This window comes from Zingiber officinale, chromosome 11B (assembly GCF_018446385.1).
Source record: "Zingiber officinale cultivar Zhangliang chromosome 11B, Zo_v1.1, whole genome shotgun sequence".
Classification (NCBI taxonomy): Eukaryota; Viridiplantae; Streptophyta; class Magnoliopsida; order Zingiberales; family Zingiberaceae; genus Zingiber; species Zingiber officinale.
The window spans coordinates 72,885,709-72,910,038 of record NC_056007.1 but is presented as its reverse complement, the minus strand read 5'-3'; the positions used below and the strand labels follow the sequence as shown (position 1 = coordinate 72,910,038).

General features: G+C 43.3%; 1 protein-coding gene across 8 annotated transcripts; it reads left to right on the top strand.

Annotated features, from left to right (window-relative positions):
* The first annotated feature begins 9,474 nt into the window (after nucleotides 1-9,474).
* On the top strand, nucleotides 9,475-14,076 carry LOC122033657. Of its 8 annotated transcripts, XM_042592742.1 has the most exons (6): nucleotides 9,475-10,027; nucleotides 10,395-10,443; nucleotides 10,641-10,867; nucleotides 11,001-11,076; nucleotides 11,137-11,862; nucleotides 12,051-14,076. In XM_042592742.1, exons 1-6 carry the CDS (start codon nucleotides 9,761-9,763, stop codon nucleotides 13,805-13,807), a joined length of 3,102 nt encoding a protein of 1,033 aa, XP_042448676.1. In that variant the 5' UTR covers nucleotides 9,475-9,760; the 3' UTR covers nucleotides 13,808-14,076. The 8 variants fall into 8 exon arrangements, with proteins under 8 accessions (XP_042448676.1, XP_042448675.1, XP_042448683.1 ...); XM_042592741.1 differs by having other exon boundaries at nucleotides 9,476-10,027; nucleotides 11,001-11,862; XM_042592747.1 differs by having other exon boundaries at nucleotides 9,890-10,276; nucleotides 11,001-11,862.
* Nucleotides 14,077-24,330: the final 10,254 nt, after the last annotated feature.

Below are 24,330 nucleotides of genomic sequence, written 5' to 3'. Positions count from 1 at the left end.
ATAAAAATATCATCAGACATTTCTTTGATAATCTGATGATGGTCCAGGAAATCCTCAAGGGGGTCAGACGACAAGTACCCTCCCTCTTGGAGTTGTTGGACTGCTCCTACTGCTCCATAGGCTAGTGATCGGATGAAGCAATCACCTACCTGAGAGCCAAACTCCATAGAGCGCAGGTACTCTGCCCGATCAGTCAATCAGCGCTCGTTCTGTCCCTCCTTGTAAGTTTCAAAGCTTGAGTTGACTGAGACAATGTCGATCAGGCTTGAGATAGCTCTGCTTGCAAGGAGTCCATCTTTATAGCATGAGATTCCAGATCCCTTCTATGGTCTATGAGAAGCATGCCCTTAGAGTTAAGTTCCTTGGCCAGGCAGTCCATCTCTTGCTTGTGCATGAGCCTGAATTCCTCTAAGGCTGCAGTTTGTTGGGCTAGCTCTGACTGCGCCTTCTCCTTAAGGGTTAGCTCATCTTGGTATTTAGCCTTAGATGACTGTTGGAGAACTTCCAGTCTCTTTTTATTATTCCGCAACTGGTTAGCCTCCAACAGGGCTTCACCTAGGGTCTGTTCATGAGATGTGTTTACCTTTCTTAAGGTCTCCACCTCTACCTTTAGTTGGGACACGGTTGAAAAGGAGTCAGAAAGTTGAGACTCCAAATCGGCTACACAATCCTTTAAGACTTTATTTTATCGATGTATATATGAGAAAGTCTCACTCAATAGCATCGACTAGGCAAAAGCCTATGCATATAAACAGGAAATCAAGATAAGAAGAAAGGAGTAATAAGAGAAAGCAGAGGCTTACCACGGTGGCACCTTCGGAGAATCGATCCAACTGAGCCAGTAGTGGGAGGGTAAACATTCGTTGCATAGTTTCCTCCCAATGAGTCGCTAGTTGGTCCCCTAGTAGGATACAGCTAGCCTGGGTAGTGGGGTTGCGACGCAACCCCCACTTTGAGGGCAAAAATGGGAATGCCGGGATTGGGATGATCCGAGAGCGGTACCACTAGGGCCAGATTGAGAGGAAATAGGCCCAGGTTGAATAGAAGAATATGATCGGGGAAGAAGGCCCGATTGGGGTGACCGGTGTAGATTGCCAATCCGAATCTTTTTCTTCTTTAACTACTGGGGTCTTCCCTCAATTGACTTCCGACCGGGCTTCTGGAGGAATAATAGGGTCGCTCGGGCTGTGGATTAGGAACGGAAGATGGCGCTATCCAGGGCAGGGAGGTCGTAGCATGTGCCCCGGCTACTGGAAGGGATCCAACAGGTCTGCGCCTTGATCGACACAAGAGTGGCTAATTGTTTGAGTCGGACCCCCCTTCTGAAGTCCGGGGATGATGAGCGGGATGAGTAGGATGAGTCCACCTCGCAGGATCTAGATTAGAGTATACAGGAGGTGTCGCTTAAGGGGCAGCAGAACCAGAGACAGTAGTGGCATCGCCTTGGGAGTGGCTGAAGTAGAATGTGGAAGGCTCTGCCTACCCAAGATTATGCACCCTTTGCGATTTATTTCCAGAGCGCTTAGGGGGAGTGGCCTGGTCAGAGACGAACGGGCGAGAGTGTCGGCTGCAGCAAATGAGAATTAGCACAAAAGGCGAGAGAAAGTTAAGGTAAAGATAATGTTTACCAAGGGAGTGTGGTAACTCTGAAGAAATGAGACTCAGTCTAAATAAATGCAGCACATCCTCCATTAATAAGACACTTAGATCGAAGCACCAACCCTCTAGCCACGAAGACACCTCCACAAAACTAGGGTCTAAGCGATAGCCTCCCAGAGGAGGCGCCGAGGGAATAGAGAAGCGCTGCTTAGTAGGCCACTCCACAGCAGAGGGGAAGCGAATGAAGAAGTATTTATTTTTTCACTTTGTTCCTGAGGGGGGTGGGCGGTAAGGGTGCAAAAAGGTTGGTCTGGTAAGAGCTTGGAAGCAGAAAATGCCTCATTATGACGTCGAGGAGTGAAGAAGTAGTGAAATAGGCGAGGAGTCCAATGTATATCACACAAGTCACAGATAAGAATGAACTCGCACAGAATTCGAATGGAGTTGGGGGTGAGTTGACAAAGCGAAATAGGAAAGTAACGACTCACATTGGAAAAGAAGGGGTGGATAGAGAAACAAAGACCGGTCACAACTTGTTCTTTGAAAAAAGTCACGTAGCCCTGAGGTGTCAGAAGAGTTGATGAACCCCAGAGGGTATGATGATGTGTATAGCCGTGGATACTTCATACACAAAGCGGAGATCGTCCAGATCTACACCGCTGAAGGTGGAGACTCCAGGAGCATACCTAGGTAGGGGAGAATCCATGAGAAGGTCAAGGTTACAAACGGAAGACTAGAAAAAACACGAAAGGAAAATGAGAAGGGAAGACAACTTCAGCTATTAGTGAAGAAGTCCAAATAGAAGAAGCAGGTTATTTATAGTAGTGGGAGGAGATGTGTTGAAGGACCCCTCGGCATCAGCGCCAATCACACGATCCGTAGATGATGTAGCTGGCGTCAGTCATAGGCATGGAAGTAACGTTAGCCGTGGGATCGCCTTAGAAAATCATGCAAAAAGATCGTGTAAAAAAAAACAGGGTCGAGGAACACTTGGTAAAAGGGAATGAGGAGCTTCCTTGGCATCGGAGATAGGCGAGGCTACAGTAATTCTCACTCGGGCCAATAAGGGAACCCTAACTCATTGGGGCTTGTAACTAATCAAGTAGCTAGATCGTATAGCTTGTTCAGGAGACTAAATCAGCCAGTCAGGATAGACGCCCGGTCAGGTAAAGGACCCTGGCTGATGCATGCTCGGGTATTAAGCCGGCCAATCATTGATGCTTGCCTGAGCTTTAAGTCAACCAGGCATCTACAAAAGGGATAAACACTTAACAAACCACTCAAATGTGCAAGGTGAAATGCCTAAGGGTCTTGGACGAGCCTAGTGAACATGTAGACATCACATGGCACACTGGTAGCATGCCCATTCACATATCTATAATAATTCTCAAGTTCAAAACTATAGAAAGGGGTGAGACCTTATATCCTCATTAGAAGAGAGTTACAAGGGGGTACACACTACTCAAACATGGGGAAGGCTTCGTTAGGAAGCTCGTTTAGGAGACGGGTCCGGTCCAGGAAGTTTTCGAGGGGAGTCGACCAGAGCAAGCCCTTCTCTTGCAGCTACAGCAAGGCTCCTAAACCACCATAATAAAGTATTTGGTCGATGATGTTGCCTATCTTTGATCTAAACTCTTTGGAGGCTAGGAAGGAGGTCTTGTGAGCTGCCAGGCAAGAGCTCTCGCCCGCCTAATACTCCTTCAGCTCCCCCCCCCCCAGGTTTTTCTGGGTCGGCCCGTGCCTTATCCAACTCCTAGCATGCGACCACTGTCTCCGCCCTAGCCGCTGAAAGATCCACCTGCTCATATTTAAGATCAGCCTGAGCTACCTCCAATTGTTTCTGACAGACAGCCTCCTAATCAGTGATGACAGACAGATCTATAGTTTTAGCCGCTAGGTCTGTCTTTAGAGAGTCATGTGCCTCTTGGAGCTCCCTCAGTTACGAAGAGATGGTGGTCACCTCTTTCTCTTTCACCTCCAGGTCGGCTAGGATCTGAACTCACCTCAGTCCCTCAGACTTAAGCTTGGACTCGTCGGTCTTCAAGGAAGTCTGCAAGGACTGCATCTTCTTTGACTCTACATGAGCCATGCTCCTGACTGTTCAGGCTTGCTCCTCTGCCGCCTACAGGTTAGATTGGATCAGGCTCTCAGTGGTTGTCAGGTCGAAAGTGCGGCTAGCGATCGTAGGAGATGTCATCTCCTGAATGCGAGGTCTCAAGGACTCATTCTCCCGATGTATACCAACCATGTACTAGGAGAGGCTCAACCCCATGACACAGGTCTATCAAGAGCGTGGGGAGGATTAGGAGTATTTTAAAGATAGGAAAATAAAGCAGATAAAACTTACCGACACTAGTCGTTGGGAGAACTAGTCGGCCAAGTCTAGTTGGGGGCATTCCAAAATCTGGTAGACAGTGTTTTTCCAGGAGTTGGCTAGAGTCCCATGAAGTTGCACTTAACTGCAGTTGGGAGATGTGCTGGTAGAAGGGATGGAGCCCAACACTTGTAGGGATGGCAGTTGGAATGAAGAAGTAAAGGCATAGCATCTTTTGAGGTGCTCCTTAGGGTGAGAAGAAGGGGCAGGAGCTGAAGTGGGTAGCTGGCTCGAGGACGGTGGAGCAGAAGGCGTAGAAGCCTTGGGTTGGCTTTCCGCTTGGGAGATGGTCCGCCCCTAGACGGGACTGGAACAGGAGAAGAGGCCGCAGCCTCTGTTGTAAGGGGAGTGCTCACCTAGGTAGGTGTTTTGACCTTGGAGGATGCTCGGGGCACAGGTAGCCTCTGAGGTGAAGATTGGACTAATGGGGTAATGCGCCGCCTTTTGCGCTGAAGGCGTAAGCATTTCTCGGGAGCTGGAGAGGGAGCCCTCTCACTAGTAGCTACCTCGATGAGGAGTGATTCAGCTTCAAGGGCCTCAGGGTCCCCCGACCGTTGAGAAGAGGCCCCCTATCGAGATGTTGGCCCGGGGAATCTTCTGCCCTTCCATGATCTCTCTGCCTCGCTTTCGGAAGATTATGCTAGGCATCGTGGAAGAGTCCAGAGCGAAGGCTCGAAACATGACAACTTCTGTAGGTAAAAGAAAATACCCCAGTTAGTGGAGATGTGCAAGGAGAGTCAAGTAATCTTACTAAAAGGGGCGCTCAAAGACGTCTGGATGCATGGGACTTAGCACAAAAGTATATAACACACTCTCCTACAGCAAAGAAGAGAGTCGCAGTTTCACTCCGTCCAATTTTTTAGAGGCGGTCAAGCAAGCAAGTTGGTGTTGATGGTCTCGTAACTTAGAAGGAGAAGGAAGATAGAGGCGCCATTCCATAGGCCAGGTCACTACCTCGGGTAGTTGGACATAGAAAAAGCGGGAATTTCAACCTTTATGGGAAGAAGACATGCCTTCAAAAAATCTATAACCAGTCCTAAATTGTACCATGAAGATGTCTATTTCTGAGCTCTTAAGGGAATAGAAATGGTGAAAGAGTTGAGGAGTGAAAGAGATCTCATACAGATGCCACAATATTACCATTCCACACATAGAGCGGAAGGCATTAGGAGTGAATTGGGGTAAGGGGATAGGAAATTGAAGACCACTAAGAAGTCGATCTTTGAAAAAGGTCACAAAACCGGCGGAAGGAGGATACGGATGGTCATCGGATCCTGGAAGACGTAGTTGATATGCTTCAGAAAGTCGTAAACTAGATCCTACAGACTGAAGGTCACTCCTATCAAAATTTGAGCGAAAATATGTGTACCATGGTACTATCGTCTCTCCGGCCATTATCGAATCAACAAACGAAGGAGCAAAAGATGAGGAAGGAAAAGTACTTACACGAAAGGGAAAGCGAACGAGCAAAAATAAGCAAAGGAAGGAAGGTCGGAGGAAGACAAAGCGCTGATGAACAACTGTTAGAGGCCTTTAGGATTTTTAAACCAAAACCCTTAAGGAATATCAGGATTCGAGCTGGACAATCGAAACGACAGAGCACACGATGGCCATCAGATCAAGAGGAAGAAGCGCTTTGGGGTCATGTGCAGCATGCGCCATATATCATAATAAGGAAAGTTCGTGGGGCCACGTGTCAGCTCTCTATGAAATGATATTTATGATATAAAAGACAGAGAAATCATGGAGGTGATATGCAAGCAATGTCACCATACCTCATGAAAACCATGCCTCGATGACCGAAAATTCCATGCGGTTATCTCGGGAAATGGAGTAGAAGGCGGCGGGAAGCGTTGATCAAAATTGGGTGTCTCATCCTCGAAATCTAAGTAAGATTCAAATTTAACTATTGACTTATGCAATACGCTTCATGATCGCAGGCGGATTTGGTTAAGTCCATGGACGCATCTCCTTCAGTCCCCAACGACCTCTCGATCAGGATTCCAAACTCTCGCCCCGCGCAAGTTATAAGTGAGCATATTCTCACGACTAACGACCTCTCGGTCGGGATTCTAGACTCTCGCCCCAGTGCGAGTTATAAGTGAACATGCTCTCATGACTAACGACCTCTCGGTCGGGATTCCAGACTCTCGCCCCAACGTGAATTATAAGTGAGCATGCTCTCATGACCAACGACCTCGGTCGGGATTCCAGACTCTCATCCCAACACGAGTTATGAGTGAGCATGCTCTCACACCTCCAGACTCTCACCCCAGCGCGAGTTATAAGTGAGCATTCTCTCACACATCCAGACTCTCACCCTAGTGTGAGTTATAAGTGACCACACTCTCACGCTTCTAGACTCTCGTCCTAGCATGAGTTATAAGTGAGTATGCTCTCATGATCAACGACTTCTCGGTCGGGCTTCAGACTCTCACCCCAACTCAAGTTATAAGTGAGCATGCTCTCATGACCAACGACCTTTCGGTCGAGATCCAAACTTTTGCCCCAGCGCGAGTAAGCGGGTTCTCACGCTCAACGGCCTATCGGCCAGCTTTCCTCCAGACTTTCGTTCCCTCGCGGGTTATAAGCCAGCAAGGCCTTCACTAATGACCTCTCGATGATTGTGTTGTATTAAGCAGAAAAGTTTCAGTGGAAAAGGAGTAAAGATACACAAATAAAGATTGAAACCTAATCAGATCTACATTCACTTGATAAAATACATGGGGCGCCCCTCAAAGTCTCATTCGTACATCTGTAAAGGCATAGAGGACATCTAAGCGCTCAGAGTTCTCTTCCAGCGCCAGCTACGATCTAGCACCTCGGGCATAAGCGTTCTTCTTGACTTGCTTTCTCCGAATGGACTCGAGCCTGTGCCAGCTCAGCCTTAGTTGACTAAATGATGCGTCATTGTTGAACAATGGTTTCATCTTTGATCTGGGCTTCTTCTTGAAGAAGGGATATGGAAGCGGCGTGTTTCTTTTTCAAGTAGGTTAGGAATTGGGCTTGGCTCTCCAGGTTTGCATAAGCTTTATGTTTCAGTGCTACTTCAGCCTGGGCCCGAGATTTAGTGGCTAACTAAAGTTCCTCAATTTCTCGGTAAAGAGAAGATTGAAGATCCCTATCCTGTGTCATCTCGGCTAAGGCTATACTTTTCTGGGTAGGCAGTTGGGTCATATGATCCAATCGTTGACGGAGGCATAATAGTTCATCCAACTCGGAATTCGAATCCATGCTTAAAGGGCGCCAGTTAAAAGAAAGTACGTCTCTAGGGAGGGAGATTAGCTCCTTTTAAAGAGGAAAGGGGGAGATGTCAACCTCTGCAGAGATTAAAGTGACCCTTCCCCCGAGGATGATTTAGCCATTAAACCGATTACATTACCGATGGTCTGGGAAAAGGAACAACATTTATAGTCATAGTGGTGAAGTAAATGAAACTAGAATTTGGGTCTAGTCAGTCAGACCTGAGCCTCCTTCGACTAGACTTGGAAGGGAGGCTTGTGATACAGTACATAAAGGTGGGGTTCGATAAGGTCAGGTAGTCATAAGTCAAGAGGACGTGGTAGTCATAAATCAAGAGGACGTGACAGTTAGAAGTTACGAGGACGTGGCAGTCAGAAGTCAAGGTCACATGACAGTCAAAAGTCAAGGGGACGTGATAGTCAACAATTAGGGAAAGGAGTAGGACCGCCTGACATCATCAAGCGCATAATTCCCGGTCGGGTGCTTATAGATCAAGACCCCAAATCAGAGGCATAAGACGTAGCTTGGAGTAAGGCCCGACCTTCCTCGACTCGTCTAGTTCCCTCAACCTGATCTGCATATACAGGCCTGGTACTTTTAGTAAGATAGCTCCCAGCCAACCTTTTAGTACTCCAAGCACGTCTCCCTCATCAAGACTTGAGCCAGGCGCCACATCCTAACAGCCATCCCAAGTTGCCCGTAGCTAAACCCGGGCGGTACAGAAGGCACTAGGCGATAACAATGTCAGAGAATCGTAACCGTCTGTCAAAAAATAGCTGTCATTTGTCAGGAAATATTCTAATGGTCTGCTGTCATCTGTGAATGGAACTTTCTTTCAATCCAAAAGAGGGTATCACGTGCCCTCCATCACTCGACAGACCCTGATACCCGACATTCTCTAACATCGGTCAGGCTCCAAAGATACACACGGTTATATAAAAAGGGAGGTCCTCTCCCTTGAGTAGGTACGCGCGCGCATTCGCACTTGTCTTCTACAGTTTTGTTTCCTTCATACACTGTTTTTTCAGGAGAAAAGTACATAACTTGAACGTTGGAGGGTCTGTGCCTGAGACTTTTTTCCTAGTTTCTGGTCTCTAACGTTCCGTGTGCTTATCTGAGTGTGCGCAGAACCTAAGTACCACCGGCTTAGTCACCGTCGCCCGTTAGTCTCATACGGGGGGTCCGTTTTCTCGGGAACATACGCAGGGGTGTCCAAGTCGCCTCTCCATCCACGCTAGTGACATTTCAGCCGATCTTCGTCTGACTTAGATTCCGGACAGAATCATATAGCATCTACAATCATATCGCTACTACAAATAATATCAAAATAAAATAATTTTAAAAAGGTAAAATATACATAAGTGACATAGAAAGGTCCTTTTAATAATAAATTAAATGATTTTCTTTTTAATTTTTACATAAATATATTTAATAAAGATATGTCATCCAAGACATCTTAGCATTTTCGGTTGGATTTAAGGGTTTTAATAATTTTTTTAAAATATTTCACCCAATATATATATTGGGTATTTAATAAAATTAAATACATATAAATATAGAATTATGTAAAAAATTTAACAGTGTCCTATCCAATGTCGGATTATAAAGTTTAATCTCCCTGACAAAATGGTGGTTTCTCTCTCCTATTTCCTGATAAAGAAAGATGTCGGCCAATCCTGGAGACACACCATGGCCACTTGCTTTATGCGCCTTGAAGGCTACCCGACCATGATTTCCCTGACCTCACCATTGCTTCAACTTCAAGGTGTTCATGCGTTCTTCGTGACTCTGCGCTGTGTAGGCTATTATTATTATTATTATTATTATTATTATTCACTTAATTAATTCATCAGATTCCAATCCTAACAACATAGCTCGCCTTTTGCTTTTTGGCCAATCCCAATCAGAGTAGAAGCTTTTATGGAGAACAGCTAACGATCGGGGAAAAAAACACTCATGGATTTCACTGAAAAGCCCCCACTTAACAATTCCTTTTTTTTTCTTTCTCTTTAATTAAGAATAATTCTTGAGTAAGCAACCTGAACTTGTCATTAAAAGCATTAGATTTGTTAGAGATTTTCCCAAATTTTTCTGGTCCATTCATAGATATCTCTCGAGGGGCAGCTGAGTCAATCCAGCCTCCAATCTAGCAAGAATGCATTGGAGATTGTTGGCCCCTCAATTCCAATCTGTCCAAATCTACAATACATATCCATGAAACGATGCCTGCAATAAAATAATCAATAAAGAACGAAAAGATGGCTGCTCTTTTAGTTTGAGTTCTGTTGTTGTCCTTTACTTTCTCTTCTCTTTTGCTGCCGAGAACCAAAAAACAAGCAGCTTTGGATGCATGTTTCTCTTTTTTGTTCCTCTCTCACTGTATTCAGCACCAGAAAATAAGGAAGGTGGGGAAGAGAGTCGATGAGAATCCTAAACTCCAACCCTGTTAAGTACAGAAGTATTGTGGGATTCCAGGAAAGAGTATATTGTAGGTGGAAAAATCCAAAAGAAAAAAAAGGAAAAGCATGAGAGAGAAAGGGAATAATGAGACCTGAGGTTGACAAGTTTCCTGAAACTGTTCTTGGAAGGCCATTTGTTGTTGTGGAGATTTTCTTTCTCTGGGATCTCCTTGTCCTCCTTCCAAGCTTCTTCCTTTCCCTCTCCTCCTCTTCCTCCGCCTCCTCTTGCTTCTCTACCTTTGCGACTGATGTGTCTCTAAAAACCAGATCCTTTTCTTCTTCCATTGTTCTTCAACGACAGATTGAATTTTTCCCTCACTCTTTCTCTAGAAATCCTCACTTGCTCACAGAGGTAACATTCGTATCTTTTGTTTTTTTAGCTCCCTGTGTTCAAACTTCCTGTTCAATCGCTTTGTAAAAAGGAACACTTTTTGGCTATGGGGTTTTGCTTTCTACCTTGCTCCCCCTCCTCCCTTTGTTCTGTGGTCGGAAAGTTAATTTTCAGGCGTTTAACGGAGAGCTTGGTTTCTTCATCTGGATTCTGGTTTGGTTTTGTTGTTCTTTGACTCTTGCATTAGATCTGCTTCATCAGTTGCTTTAGGTATTAACTATAGTTTATTTTCCCTCCTTGTTGTTGCAAAAACATTGATGAACAACAATTCTTTGTTAACCTGTTTAGTATGACAAATCAATATACTTTCTGAATGAAAATCCCACAGGCCTCACAATCTGCAGCAATAATTTCGTTGGCACCTTCGATTTCGCCAGGTTATGATCTTTGCCTTGATGAGTGATGTGAACTTGAACTACTTTTTCAATTTGACAGGTCCTCCATTTAAATGTCAATTCTTTCTTGTGGATTTCAGTAAATTAGTATTTTGCTTGATGAACACGAATTATCACAAAGAAAGTATGCTGCCTTCTACAAAGAAAGCATTATCCTAAGATTTCTTGAAAATTCATAGGAATGGGAACAAAAGTGCACTCCAAAAGTTACCTGCCAGGTTATCAGCAAACAAGGGATCTAAATGAAGATACAAACTTCAGCTGGACACTGTTCTGTGAACATAAATCTGTCAGCAGGCAACTGTTCAATGAATTCAAACCAAGGGCGGCTGGAAGCTGTTTGGGATATGACAAAGACATGTTGAAGAGAACAATTCTTGAACATGAAGCTATATTCCGAAAACAGGTTTGTTCAAGAACCAAAAATGCATGAGTATTGATGCTTTTCCTTGTTTAGAAGATTGTATTTATCTATATTTTTCAGATAAAAGAATGTCTCCACAAATTCCTTAAAGTTAAAATTTCAATCTGTGGTCCAGGTTTATGAGCTTCATCGCCTTTATAGAATACAAATGGAGCTGATGCATGAGCTAAAGAAAGCACAAATGAACAGAAATTTTCAGACACCTAATTCAAGCATGCTCGTATCTCCATTGCATTCTGAATTGAACAGAAATTTTCAGACACCTAATTCAAGCATGCTCGTATCTCCATTGCATTCTGAATTGAACAGAAATTTTCAGACACCTAATTCAAGCATGCTCGTATCTCCATTGCATTCTGAATTGGATGAACAGAGATGGCATCCATCTCATCGGCCAATGACTACATCAAACGTTATAGAAGTTATTGACGACAACAAAGCCTCTTTATACTTTCTGAAGGAAGACGTGAGTCCAAGTAAACATGGGAAATGTGTTAAGAGTAGCAAACCAGAAGAAACTGAACTAAAGAGGTTTACTAGAAGAATTTTGGATCTTAGTCTTCCTGCTGACGCTTACATAGAAAAGGAAGAAGATACAAAAAAATATAGAAGAGAAAATGTTCGTGGCATTCGGGATGATAATGGTGTCGAGTTAACTCTTGGTAGTGTCGGGATTCGTGGAATCGGAAAAGCTAGTCTAAAATCAAACTGGCATTCAGATGATCAATCAATTCATGGGTTGGCTGATCTGAATGAGCCTATTAGGGATTCTTGGGAGACCGAAGCTGTCAAATCAAATATCTATAAATTGGATGGTCTGAATGTACTCTCAAAAGAAGTTGCAAAGCCTTGTCTACCAACAGAATCAAAAACCAAGTTTTCACATGATTATCTCTGCAATGGTAACAGCTCAAACAGCCTTGGCACGCTCACAGTTGGGATAACACAAGAACAACAAATGCAGAACAATTGTGCTGGTAAGATCAATGATCAAATATTTATGAACTTTATGAAGCATTATTTCTATATAAGAGTTGAACAACACATCTCAAGCCATTCACTTTCATAGTTTTAGCATGCAAGAGCATGTTGTTTCACATACTTTTTTGTTTTTTATGCTGCTGACAGTTTGATATGCAAGTAATTCACTTTTTGGTTGTCGCAGGGCATAGTAGAGATGTTAGCAATGAATATCTGAGTTCCTTTGAGCAACTAAAGTTGAAATTTAAGAAATCAAGTTCCTTGCCTGAACAAGATACAATGGGAATTTGGTTTCGAGAGAAAACTGTCCCTGTTGAAAATTCTGCTAGTCTAGCAGTTAACTTGAGCAATCCAAGATTTAAAGCTTCACAGTTCACTCCTACATTGATGAATCTGTCGGCCTTAAACCATGTTGCTGCATCTCCACCCGTTTTGATTAGCACAGAGAGAATACAGATTGTAGACCAAAATCCAGTTGCTGCACTTCAAGGGTTTTCTTGCTTCAAGAACTTGGATGCGTTTAAACAAAGCAGCAGCATTCCTGAATGTAACAAAGTACGATGCAATGGGGATTCACAGCCACAGATGGAACCTGATAATTTATTCTTATCCCATGCAGACAATCATCGTCATGCTATTCAAATGGACTCGACTTCTTTGATCACTATACAAGATTTGCAAAGCAACCTTGGGAAGCCAAATCTCAGTGACTGTAATGGGTTTGAATCTCAAAGATCCTTGAAGGACTCAAAGTTTGTTGATTTTCAATCTGTGAAGGGTTTGAATTTGAATCAGGCACTCCATTGTGGTGAACATGGTTTTTCAGAACAAGAAAGTTTAGCTAGAAAGCAAAATGAAGCTTCTGACAGCTTGGTTTGGCTTAGAAAATGGTCATCTTGCAATGGCTATGCTGACAGAAAAGAAAATGACACAAGATCAAATGTGCAACTTAACGTCGAGTTTCAAGGATTAAAAATCGAGAACCAGGATCATGCAATCAACTATGAAAATGGAAAATCAATCAGAAATGGTAGGCAAGGTTTAGAAAACGAGATTAATCTGAATTGTGAGCTAATAATACCTGTTACTGAAAATGAATCGTGTGGAGCTTCAACTGTAGGAATTCCATCTTCACTTTCTATGGCAGTGGATGTTAGCAAATCGACTTGTGAAATTGATCTGGAAGTACCAGCTGATGCACTGGAAGATGATAATATGGACATTGATATCAATCAACCAATTGCTGCGGTCGACATCTTCACTTCCTCACTGGATGTTTGCATCACATCAGCTGCAGATGCTATTGTTTCAATGTCCATAGATGCACATACTCATTTAGGTAGGATCACAAATATTCCGCCAACACCAACTACTTGTGATTCCTTGCATTTGTTGGCAGACATTGCTACATGTATGCCAGAGGCATTTGAAGCTTCTGGTGATGATGGATTGGATTTCTTCGAGTCAATGACATTGAAGCTTGAAGAGCTCAAGGCAGACGAATACGGTTGCAAATCTTTTAAGCAAGATAAGACAAAGGATGATGAGAAACCGACGTGCTTGATGCTTTCAAGGCCTCAGACAAGGAAGAGAAGGCAAAGGAAAGATTTCAAGAATGACGTCCTCCCGGCACTCACATCATTGTCGAGGCATGAAGTGACCGAGGATCTCCGGATGCTTGGAGGGATAACAAGCACAGGAAAGTGGCGACTGACAGTTTCTAGAAAGACAAATAGGAACAAAAACAAGTCGCGCTCTCAAAGTGGGAGGAGACAACTAAGAAATTTGGCCATAGCAAATGCAGAAATGCACAATAGTCCCCTTCCAGAGCAACCTACTAACACAGAGTTGGAGAATGCTGGGAGCAGCATAATTGGATGGGGGAGGACTACAAGGAGGTGTGCAAGGCAAAGAACAGCAAATGCCTGTGCTCCTCCCTAACAATGTAGCTTTAGAGCACAAGAGTCCTTGTCGTCCTCAAGGATATACAGTGTTTCTCAGTTAAACTAGATTTAGAGATGACAAAGAGTGTAAATGTTGGTCTTGATTTGGACCTATTTTCACTGGCTTTTAGGGAGTTTTGTAGATTCTATGGAATAATTTGTTGATTTCTACAAGAACTGTGGGGAAAAAAATTTGACTTTAGTCAATGTGGATTGTGTACATTAAGCATGACCATCGAGTTTATTGAATCTGTTAATTTAGCATCAGCAATGATAATTCTTGTTGACGAATTTCTATTATCTGTGAACGCTATCCGCTACAGTGTTAGTGGCTGCCAGTGTATAAAAGAAATGGATTTCTTCAAAAACGAGTGATGCCGACAATTCGTGGATTCTGCATGACGTTGACTTGGCAATATTCTATACTAAATTTCTATCTCAATGGCTGATCTGATCTCGTTGTTTTTATCCCCACCGAAGATACGGTGATGAAGATGGGCTTTTAAAAATTAGGTGAAAGTAGTAAAGATCGACGGATATAGAGGTTAAAATTAAACAGTTAAAATTGTAGGATCAGATGGACTATAAAATTGTGTGGACTGTGGGTCAAGTAAAGTTGGCCGAGTAAGCCCTAAGAGTCAGTCGGACGTGAAGAGTCGACCAGATCAGTAGAGCGGCCATCACTCGTCCATCGATCAGATTGTCCGAGCGGCCGACGTTAAGAGCAAAATATTAAGTCATCCGGTCCACTTCCCTTACCGATCGGACCTTATGTCCGGTCGGACGCAATATGTCTTTCCGACAATAGTCAGGCCGAGTGAAGAACAAGTCGATAGCTCCATTCTGCACAGTTGAGCTAGTGACGTCCTGGCCGAGTGGCCCCCGGTCGGCCTGTAACGGGACCCACATACATATCTTACCATATTCTTTTGAAAGTTTGTGTCGCCGACAACAGAGAATGTCCCGCAGGTAAATAGTATGTTAGAAGCTTCTGGCCTGTTATGTTACTTGGATTTGCAAGCTCACTTAAGGAAAAGTGTCAGAGACACTTTTCAACTTGTCTTTTCTTAGGAAGCTTTAGAAAATGTATATATGCTTTGGGATGTGTGCACGGACGCTACAATGACAATATAAAAGGGGTCTCCATCTATAAGTCGAGGTATGCAATGCTTCATTATTCTACACGCTCTTTGCTGCTGTTCACTGTTAGTATTCTTTTCTCTCAAACCGAAGATTGACTTGAGCGTCGAAGGACCAACGCTGGAGACCCCTTCCCTGGTCTAACACTAATGTTCCTAGTTTTGCAGGATAGCGCGGAGTATTCTTCTAGTCAACACCAGAGCCATGTTCCCAGCTAGCCGTCTTCTCAGCTTTTGGATAGGAACATTTCTAGCGTCGTATGTGGGAACTTCACCTGCATCCGAGACGTGAAGATGGAGTGTTGAGGATCGGTGGCCAGCTAGAAGGGGGTTGAATAGACGTTGACTCTAATTTTCTTTTCTACGATGTTAGCACAGCGAAATACAAACAATAACAAATAGAAAGCTAATCTAAAGACAAGAAGGCAAACCAAACTCGACACGCTCATTTACGTGTTTCGGATATAACTTGTTCCTACTTCACGACTGTCCGTAAGATGGACGATCCCTATCCGTCGGTGGATTATCCCCCGATAAATTTTAGCTACCTTAAGTCTCCTTGTGGGTGGAGAAACCTCATCACAACTCTTACCAAGACTTCCTGTAACACAATGAGCACTTAAGACTTTGGTGACAACTAATTAGGGTTAACCATCACTAATTTCGTTAACCATTGCCAGCCACCCCAAGCTTCAATATATAGAGCTTGGGGAAAATAGTCAAGCTGATTATACCGTTACCAGTTGACTGGTGTCAGGACCAATTGATTGGTCCTCTATGAAATTCGATTGTTATAGCCCCAACGACTCGATACCAGTCGACTGGTACATGCACCAATCGACTGGTCCACTTCAGTTGAGACAATAGAAACATTCTGTTCTCCCTAGCTCGATCAATAGTCGATTGGTATATACACCAGTTGACTGATAAAACCCTAAACCTAGGTTTTCCCTTCTCGAGTACATTTTTCTCACACTCGTGACCCTCACAACTCACTTGACCCTTCATAACAACCTTGACCTCTTACCTTCAAGCCTTCTCCCTTTGGCTCTCGTCCCTCGGATGTATTCAAGCCCACGACTTTTGCGTAAGCCTCAAAGTGTGCTTCCCTCGTCTCTTGTCCTTGCTGCCTTGTCCAGGTCCCTAGGATGCTCCATCCTTCATCGGACCCAAAGCCATCAAGCTGAGTCATATGTGTATCTTGGAAACCTGCATAACTAATATACACATATCAAATACAAGGGTAAACCTAACTTAAACCCTTTGTTCAAATATCAAAACACATGGTCACACGGATCCTCAAGATTACATCCAACAATTTCTCTTTTTTTGATGTTTGGCAATACATTTAAGTTAGGAAAAACATAATAGCAAAACAATATGCTAATAACACATTTAGACTTACGCTGGCAATGCTACACACTTGGACTTACAACGCCTAAAAAATATGCAACATGTATTGGAACTTATCACAAGGCTCCCCCTACACCTAAACTCCCCTTTGAGGTAGGATTTCTTGCAAAGGTATTTAAGGTTTTCCCAACAAAACCTTACTTCTCTCCCTTTGTCTAATATCAAAAAGCTTCTAACAATATCCCAATTGTCGAAACTTGATTATCCAAATTGACCCTAAACTCATGTATTTATCTCCCAAGGATCTTATACACCTATACGAGTTGACCTGGTCAAAATCAGTGCTGAAAATCAGTTTCAGACTTATATCAATCGACTACCCTAGTTACCAGTCGACTTCCCTTATCGAAATAAACTCACAGAGACATTTTATGTTCGATAAACACTATTACCAGTCAACTGGTAACTGCATCAGTTGACTGGTATCACCTTTTTCAGTCCAAACAGTATTTCTGACCTAACTTCAGAAATACACTAAAAATTTCACAAATATCCAAAAATTTCCAAATTTTATGGAAAAGGTCTATTTTACCCGTGCCTACTTGAAAAAAAAATATATTTAAAAATACATCTATCACCAATCCCAAGATTGACGCAAAATTCAAAAATATCTAAATGGCTCAATCGAATCTTGACCTAAAGTCTTAGTTTTGACTTCCTCTTGATATATTTGCCCATACCAAACCTCAATGCATCCCTAGCATTAGTTATATGACATCTATACATCCAAAACTAATTTTCATGTAATATGAACCCAATTTCATATTTCTATGCATGAAATTTAACCCAATTTTGCCAATTCTCTAGGTTTGAGACTCAAGTCTGTCTGCAAACTACTTTGGCACATTCCATGGCCCTTCTAGACTTCCAAGTAATACCCACTTGAGATCCATTCACCATATGTTCCAAAAGCTTTTTGAGATCTCCCTTGAGCTCTTAACCTTAGTCACCTCCCTATGTGACTATCCACCTCAAGAAGAGGTGACTAGTCCAAGGATCCACACACCCTCCACTAATAAAATACTCCTTTACGGTAATGAGAATCTAACATGTCTAGATTTATCATGTATAGATACCTTAGGGTTATGATCTACATTGACCCCTATTTCTATCATGATCTCTAAAACCAAAATTATGCATGGATAAATAATGAAAATTATTTCTAACATGCATGGAAGAATTTAAATTTGAATTACAATTCAAATTAGGCTATACCTCCCTTACCCTTGAAGCTCCCCCTTGACTTGAGATCCTCTTCTTCTCCCATTTCTTTAAATGTGTTAACTTCTTGATCTTCCTCTTCTTAGGGCACTTGGTGTGGTAGTATCCTTTCTCCCCACACATGAAGAATAATGTACGTATTCTCCTCTTTTGGACTTCTTCACTCCTATAACCCATGTTAGTATTTAAAATAACTTGATTGAGTTTGAGATTTACCTTCTTCTTACCCAATGTACACCTACTCTTGTAGTACCCCTTCTCATTGCACCCGAAGCAAATGATGTAATCCTTTGACTTGACTTCAATGGAGATGCTCACTAAGTTGACTACTTCCAAGACCTCTTCTTCATCCGTCTTGGCTTCTTCTTCAACCCTTGATGATGTTTCCTCATCCACACTTGTGGATGTCATTTCCTTTATCCTTCTCCTCCTCGGATGTTGAACATGAGTCAACTTTCGATTGCTCCACCTCCACTTGGGCCACCTCATCCCTTTCTTTGGATTCTTCTTAATCTTGTGTAGGCTTTGGTTCTTTACCTAGAACCATCTTCACTTTGCTCCACAAATCATGGGCGTTCTTATACTTGTTGGGACCGAAATATAACTAGAGGGGGGATGAATAGCTCGGCGCGATCTCGTGCTCGTCGTTGCTTACTTCTTGTGATGAAATGCAGCGGAAAATACAAAGAAACAACCACACAATGCTAACTCGTAGATTTACTTGGTATCCACCTCAAGAAGAGGTGACTAGTCCAAGGATCCACATACTCACGCACCCTCCACTAATAAAACACTCCTTTACGGTAACTACCGAAGGCGGAGAAGCCCTACAAGCTCACAGTACAAGAAGAAAGGGAAGGGAGATACAATACAAGCAAAAGCTTACAAGATATGCACAAGGAACCCTAACCTTAACTTCTTCCTCGCCTCTTGACTTGGACGTGCACCAGCACAAGCCTCCAAGAACCTTCTGTTGGAGGATCGGTGGCCGGCTTGAAGGGGGGTTGGATAGCTAAGTCACCCCCAAATCGATTTCTTCTCTACAAAAGGTTAGTGCGTAGCGGAAATACAAAAATTGAAGCAATTAGAAACAAATAAGAATACAAACGCTAACACGCTCGATGTAACGTGGTTCGGAGATGATGCTCCTACTCCACGACGTGTCCTTGAGGTGGACGAGCCCTTGATCCTTCGGTGGATCAGTCCCCGGCAATCTCCGGCTAGAGCTTCTCCTTTTCGGTGGAGCAAACCTCTCACAAAGGTTCTCTTCCTCTTTACAAGATGGAGTTTAGATTGGGAGGAAGAGAATTGACTTGGAAGCTTTGGGCACATAATAGGAGTTAATCTATAAGCATCAGTAACCTCCTTAATGCCCCAAAGCTCCCCTTAAATAAGAGGAGAGAGTTGATCACAAATCAACTCAAACTCCGACACCAGTCGACTGGTCCAAGCACCAGTCGACTGGTGTGCCGTTGGACCCAGCCAACGGCTCTCTGCAGAAAGCCAAATTCTGCCAACGGCTATGTACCAGTCGACTGGTCTCAGGACCAGTCGACTGGTCCCCGTAGCCGACAAGCACAGAATGCTTCTGTGCATTCTGTGAAGCTGGATCAGTCGACTGGTCCCATGACCAGTCGACTGGTCCCAGTACATTCTCACACACTCATCCTTTCCGGAGTCGCCTTTGAAGTCTTCTTCCTCGGCCTTCGTCCCTCAGATGCACCCGAGCCCGCGGCTCCTCTCCGTGCCATCCTTCACGTTGCCTTGAAGTCCACTTCCCTCGGCTCCACTCCATTTCTCCTCGTCCTGCGGTCCCTCGGATGTCTTCCACACCACCCTTCACCGACTCAACTATCCGAGCCCTTGGATGAGCTTCCCACACTTGGCCGTACCAAGTTCCACATGTATTTCTCCAAGTCCTACAAGACTCAAACACATATCAAATACATATGAAAGCTTAACTTAAACTCTTTGACACACACATCAAAACCTAGGTCGATTGCACCAGCAATCTCCCCCTTTTTGATGTGTGGCAATATGTTTAAGTTAGGCATAAATAACAACTTTGAAAATTTGAAGCAATATGTAAACATGAAGCATAAAACCCAAGTTCCCCCTTAACACATGCTCTCAATCTTAATTTTCAATTCAAAGATTTGCACACAAGTAAACCAAGTAGGTTACTAACTTAACCTTCCCTTTTTCTCCCCCTTTGACACCATCAAAAATATTGTACCAGACACGTACACATACTATGATATCAATTCCAACCAATTTTGGACCAACAACTTGATTTCAGAAACCCTCAGAGAAGGCTGGTACCAGTCGACTGGTACCTGTCACAGTCGACTGGTACATGCTGAACCCAAATTTCAACTTTCTGAGGCCAACTTTAGAAATGCATAAAAAATTCCAGAAAATTTGAAAAATCATGAAATTTTGATAGCATATTTCTTAACATGTTCTTTAACAAGGAAAAATATATTTTCATGAAAAGTCAAAGTATTTTTGAAATGTTGACCAAATCTCAAAAAATCTCAAAATCATGCAAGTTTGTATCAAGTTAAACCTTAGTTTTGCAATCATATGTTTCAACATAGCTATTCCATAGTAAATAAAACATATAATTGTTTTCAAAACATTTAAAATATCCAACTATGATCTTTGGGCAAGATGTCCATTAATTAATCATTTGCTTTCCCCATAGTTGGTCTATGATTACGAACCATATGATACAATTCATAACTCATCAAAATGCCATAAGCATAAGTGAATTATTTGTATCATCCTAATATCTCACATTCATGGTTAGAAAATGATGCAAATCATTGTGAGATAAAGGTAACCTCTACTTAGCCCTCTTGATCATGAATCTCTATCAAGGCTAAGTCCTTCCCCTTAAGGTTCCAAGTCAACCATTTTTAAAAAATTTGAGTTATGATTTCATTGGTTGACTAAACTCAAAATTCTCTAACCCTTGAGGATTGATTTTGGCACCCAATAGAAATTCTTTCTAATTGGGTTAACCAAATATTCCTTGGGGATCCATTTTCTATCTATGGTCTTGGTTTTTGATTGCCCCCTAGCAAGTAAACAATGATAGGTCTTTTCATTATTTGGTTCATTGTATCCTATCCCATTTTTCTTAAAACTTACCCTTTGGCTCCCAATGATCATGTTTAGGGTTTTAGAGCCCATTTCAAATTTCCTAAGGGCATTGGTAAGGTATTCTACCTTTTCCCTTAATTCCCTATTTTCTTCTTCTAAACATAAATCATTTGAAGAATTAGAAGAAGCATGCATATTGTTGCCCTTAGAGCACATAGATTCTAATTTTTCTTCAAGCATGCTAATATCATGTTTCAAAGACTTGTTTTTCTTTTTTGCCTTGAACAAGTCATCATTTGTGCTTGAAATAATTTCAATTAAAATACGAGGAGGAAGATTATGTACCTCACTTACCGAGAAGTCCGAATCCGAAGTTTGACCTCCCCCTTCACTTGAGCTCCCTTCTTCGTCTTCACTTGAGCTCCTTCCTTCTTCTTGTTCGGATGAGGTGGAAGCTACATCATCAATTCCTATTAGAGCAAAATTTACTACATGGTGCTCTTCTTCCTCCGATGATGATAATGGATCATCCCATGTTGCCTTTAGATTTTTGACTTTCTTCCCCTTTTCTTTTGTCTTTTTATTTTCTTCCTTCTTCTTCAACAGGGGGCATTCATCTCTTATGTGTCCCTCTCCTTGGCAATTGTAGCAAATGATTTTCCTTGTCCTACTTTTGCTTCTTGAGCTTTTCCTAGCATGGGATTTGTTAGTAGAGAATCTTTTAAATGCCCTTCTCATTTTTCTTACCATATATGCCTCTTGATCACTATCCATTGAGGCATTTGATTCTTCGGAGTCGGATGATGGTGGGGATGAAGACTTCTTCTTCTTACCCTTTCCCTTGTTTGCCACAAGAGCTACTCCTCTTGATCTATTTGCTTCTCCTTCTAATCCTTCAACCCTTGTTTCGTGAAGCTCCATTGTTGAGAAGAATTCATCTAGAGAGCTCTTCTCTAGATCCTTTGAAATGTAGAATGAATCGACAATGGAGCTCCATGTTGAGGTTCTTGGGAAAGCATTGATGGCTTTCATTATGATGTCTCGGTTGGAGAGTTTCTCACCTACACTTGTTAGTCCACTTAAAATTTCTTTAATTTTAGCATGAAGTGTAGATACCTTATCTCCCTTCTCAAGCTTTACATTGTTGAGTTGAGTTCGGAGAAGATCTCTTCTTGCCAATTTAGCCTTCGATGTGCCTTCATGAAGCTCCACTAGCTTTTCCCATAACTCCTTGGCGCTTGAGTAGGTTCCCACCCTTGTTACTTCTTGTTGGGGAAGAACATTTAGCAGATGATGGATGACTTTCGAATTCGCTAAATGTTCTTCCCTTTGCTTCTTGCTCCACCTTGTTTTCTCAAGTATCTTATTGTCTTGATCCCTAGGCACTTCGAAACCATTTTCCATGATTAGCATAATATCAAAATCGGTTTCGAAGAATACCTCCATTCTCTTCTTCCACCAAGAGAAGTCCCCTTCGAATTTGGGTGGATGAATGTTTGAGCCGGCCATTTGATGATGTTGTTCTTCTTGGCGATTAGTCCGTTGAAGAGCAACCTCGCTCTGATACCACTTGTTGGAGGATCGGTGGCCGGCTTGAAGAGGGGTTGGATAGCTAGGCCACCCCCAAATCGATTTCTTCTCTACAAAAGGTTAGTGCGTAGCGGAAATACAAAAATTGAAGCAATTAGAAACAAATAAGAATACAAACGCTAACACGCTCGATGTAACGTGGTTCGGAGATGATGCTCCTACTCCACGACGTGTCCTTGAGGTGGACGAGCCCTTGATCCTTCGGTGGATCAGTCCCCGGCAATCTCCGGCTAGAGCTTCTCCTTTTCGGTGGAGCAAACCTCTCACAAAGGTTCTCTTCCTCTTTACAAGATGGAGTTTAGATTGGGAGGAAGAGAATTGACTTGGAAGCTTTGGGCACATAATAGGAGTTAATCTATAAGCATCAGTAACCTCCTTAATGCCCCAAAGCTCCCCTTAAATAAGAGGAGAGAGTTGATCACAAATCAACTCAAACTCCGACACCAGTCGACTGGTCCAAGCACCAGTCGACTGGTGTGCCGTTGGACCCAGCCAACGGCTCTCTGCAGAAAGCCAAATTCTGCCAACGGCTATGTACCAGTCGACTGGTCTCAGGACCAGTCGACTGGTCCCCGTAGCCGACAAGCACAGAATGCTTCTGTGCATTCTGTGAAGCTGGATCAGTCAACTGGTCCCATGACCAGTCGACTGGTCCCAGTAATTCTCACACACTCATCCTTTCCGGAGTCGCCTTTGAAGTCTTCTTCCTCGGCCTTTGTCCCTCAGATGCACCCGAGCCCGCGGCTCCTCTCCGTGCCATCCTTCACGTTGCCTTGAAGTCCACTTCCCTCGACTCCACTCCATTGCTCCTCGTCCTGCGGTCCCTCTGATGTCTTCCACACCACCCTTCACCGACTCAACATTCCGAGCCCTTGGATGAGCTTCCCACACTTGGCCGTACCAAGTTCCACATGTATTTCTCCAAGTCCTGCAAGACTCAAACACATATCAAATACATATGAAAGCCTAACTTAAACTCTTTGACACACACATCAAAACCTAAGTCGATTGCACCAACACCTTCAAGATCTGGTGTGAGAGCTGTGGAGAACTGCTGTGAAGATCTGTGTAGAGCAAGAATCGGAGCCGTGGAAGATCTTACGAGAGAAACGCTCGCCAACAGCTAAATACGACGCCAATGGTCAAATCCCAATCGATTAGATTGCTCCCAATCGATTGGGGAGGCTTTGGATCGATCGACCGATCGATCCAGAGCGCCTATGTGCTCTCGGGAATTACCTGGATCGATCGGCCGATCGATCCAGGGCTTATCGCGCGAAGTCGCAGCTCCCAATCGGTCGACCGATCGATTAGGAGGCTTTTTGTTCGCGCAACACTTCTCTCCAATCGATCTACTGATCGATTGAGAGGAGGCTTGTCGCGGGGACTCACCCAATCGATCAGCCGATCGATTGGGCGTGAGTCAATCGATCGGTTGATCTATCCAGCTCAAGATTTTTGCCCAAAACCTAAGTCCAAAGTCCCCTGCACCAACATCTGGTCAACCATGACCTATTGGTACATCATGCCTAGCATCCGGTCACCTTCGTCCTACTAGGACTCTCTCACCAAGTGTCCGGTCAATCCCTTTGACCCACTTGGACTTTTCTCCTTGTGCCAAGTGTCCGGTCAATCCCTTTGACTCACTTGGTCTTATCTCCACCAGGTGTCCGATCAACCTTGATCCACCTGGATTTCCCATGCCTGGCTTCACTCACCAGGACTTCCCTTCTGCCTAGCTTCACTCACTAGGACTTCTCATCTGCCTGACTTCACTCACCAGGACTTTCCTTCTGCCTAGCTTCACTCAGTAGGACTTTCCTTCTGCCTAGATTCACTCACTAGGACTTTCACCTGACTTCACTCACCAAGATTTTTCAATTGCCCGGCTTTACTCACCGGGACTTTCCATACTGCCTAGCTTCACTCACTAGGTCTTTCACCTGACTTCACTCACCAGGACTTTTAGTCAAGTATCCGGTCAATCCCTTGACCTACTTGACTCTCCTTCACAATCTCACCACATGAACAATTGCACCTATAATTTCCA

Excerpts from the sequence above, each read along its gene's own strand:
- LOC122033657 (XM_042592741.1), top strand. The coding sequence starts at position 9,761 with ATGAGACCTGAGGTTGACAAGTTTCCTGAAACTGTTCTTGGAAGGCCA. Across the intron at positions 10,028-10,394 it reads ATCCTCACTTGCTCACAGAG|GCCTCACAATCTGCAGCAAT; the intron begins GTAACATTCGTA and ends AAAATCCCACAG. Across the intron at positions 10,444-10,640 it reads GGCACCTTCGATTTCGCCAG|GAATGGGAACAAAAGTGCAC; the intron begins GTTATGATCTTT and ends GAAAATTCATAG.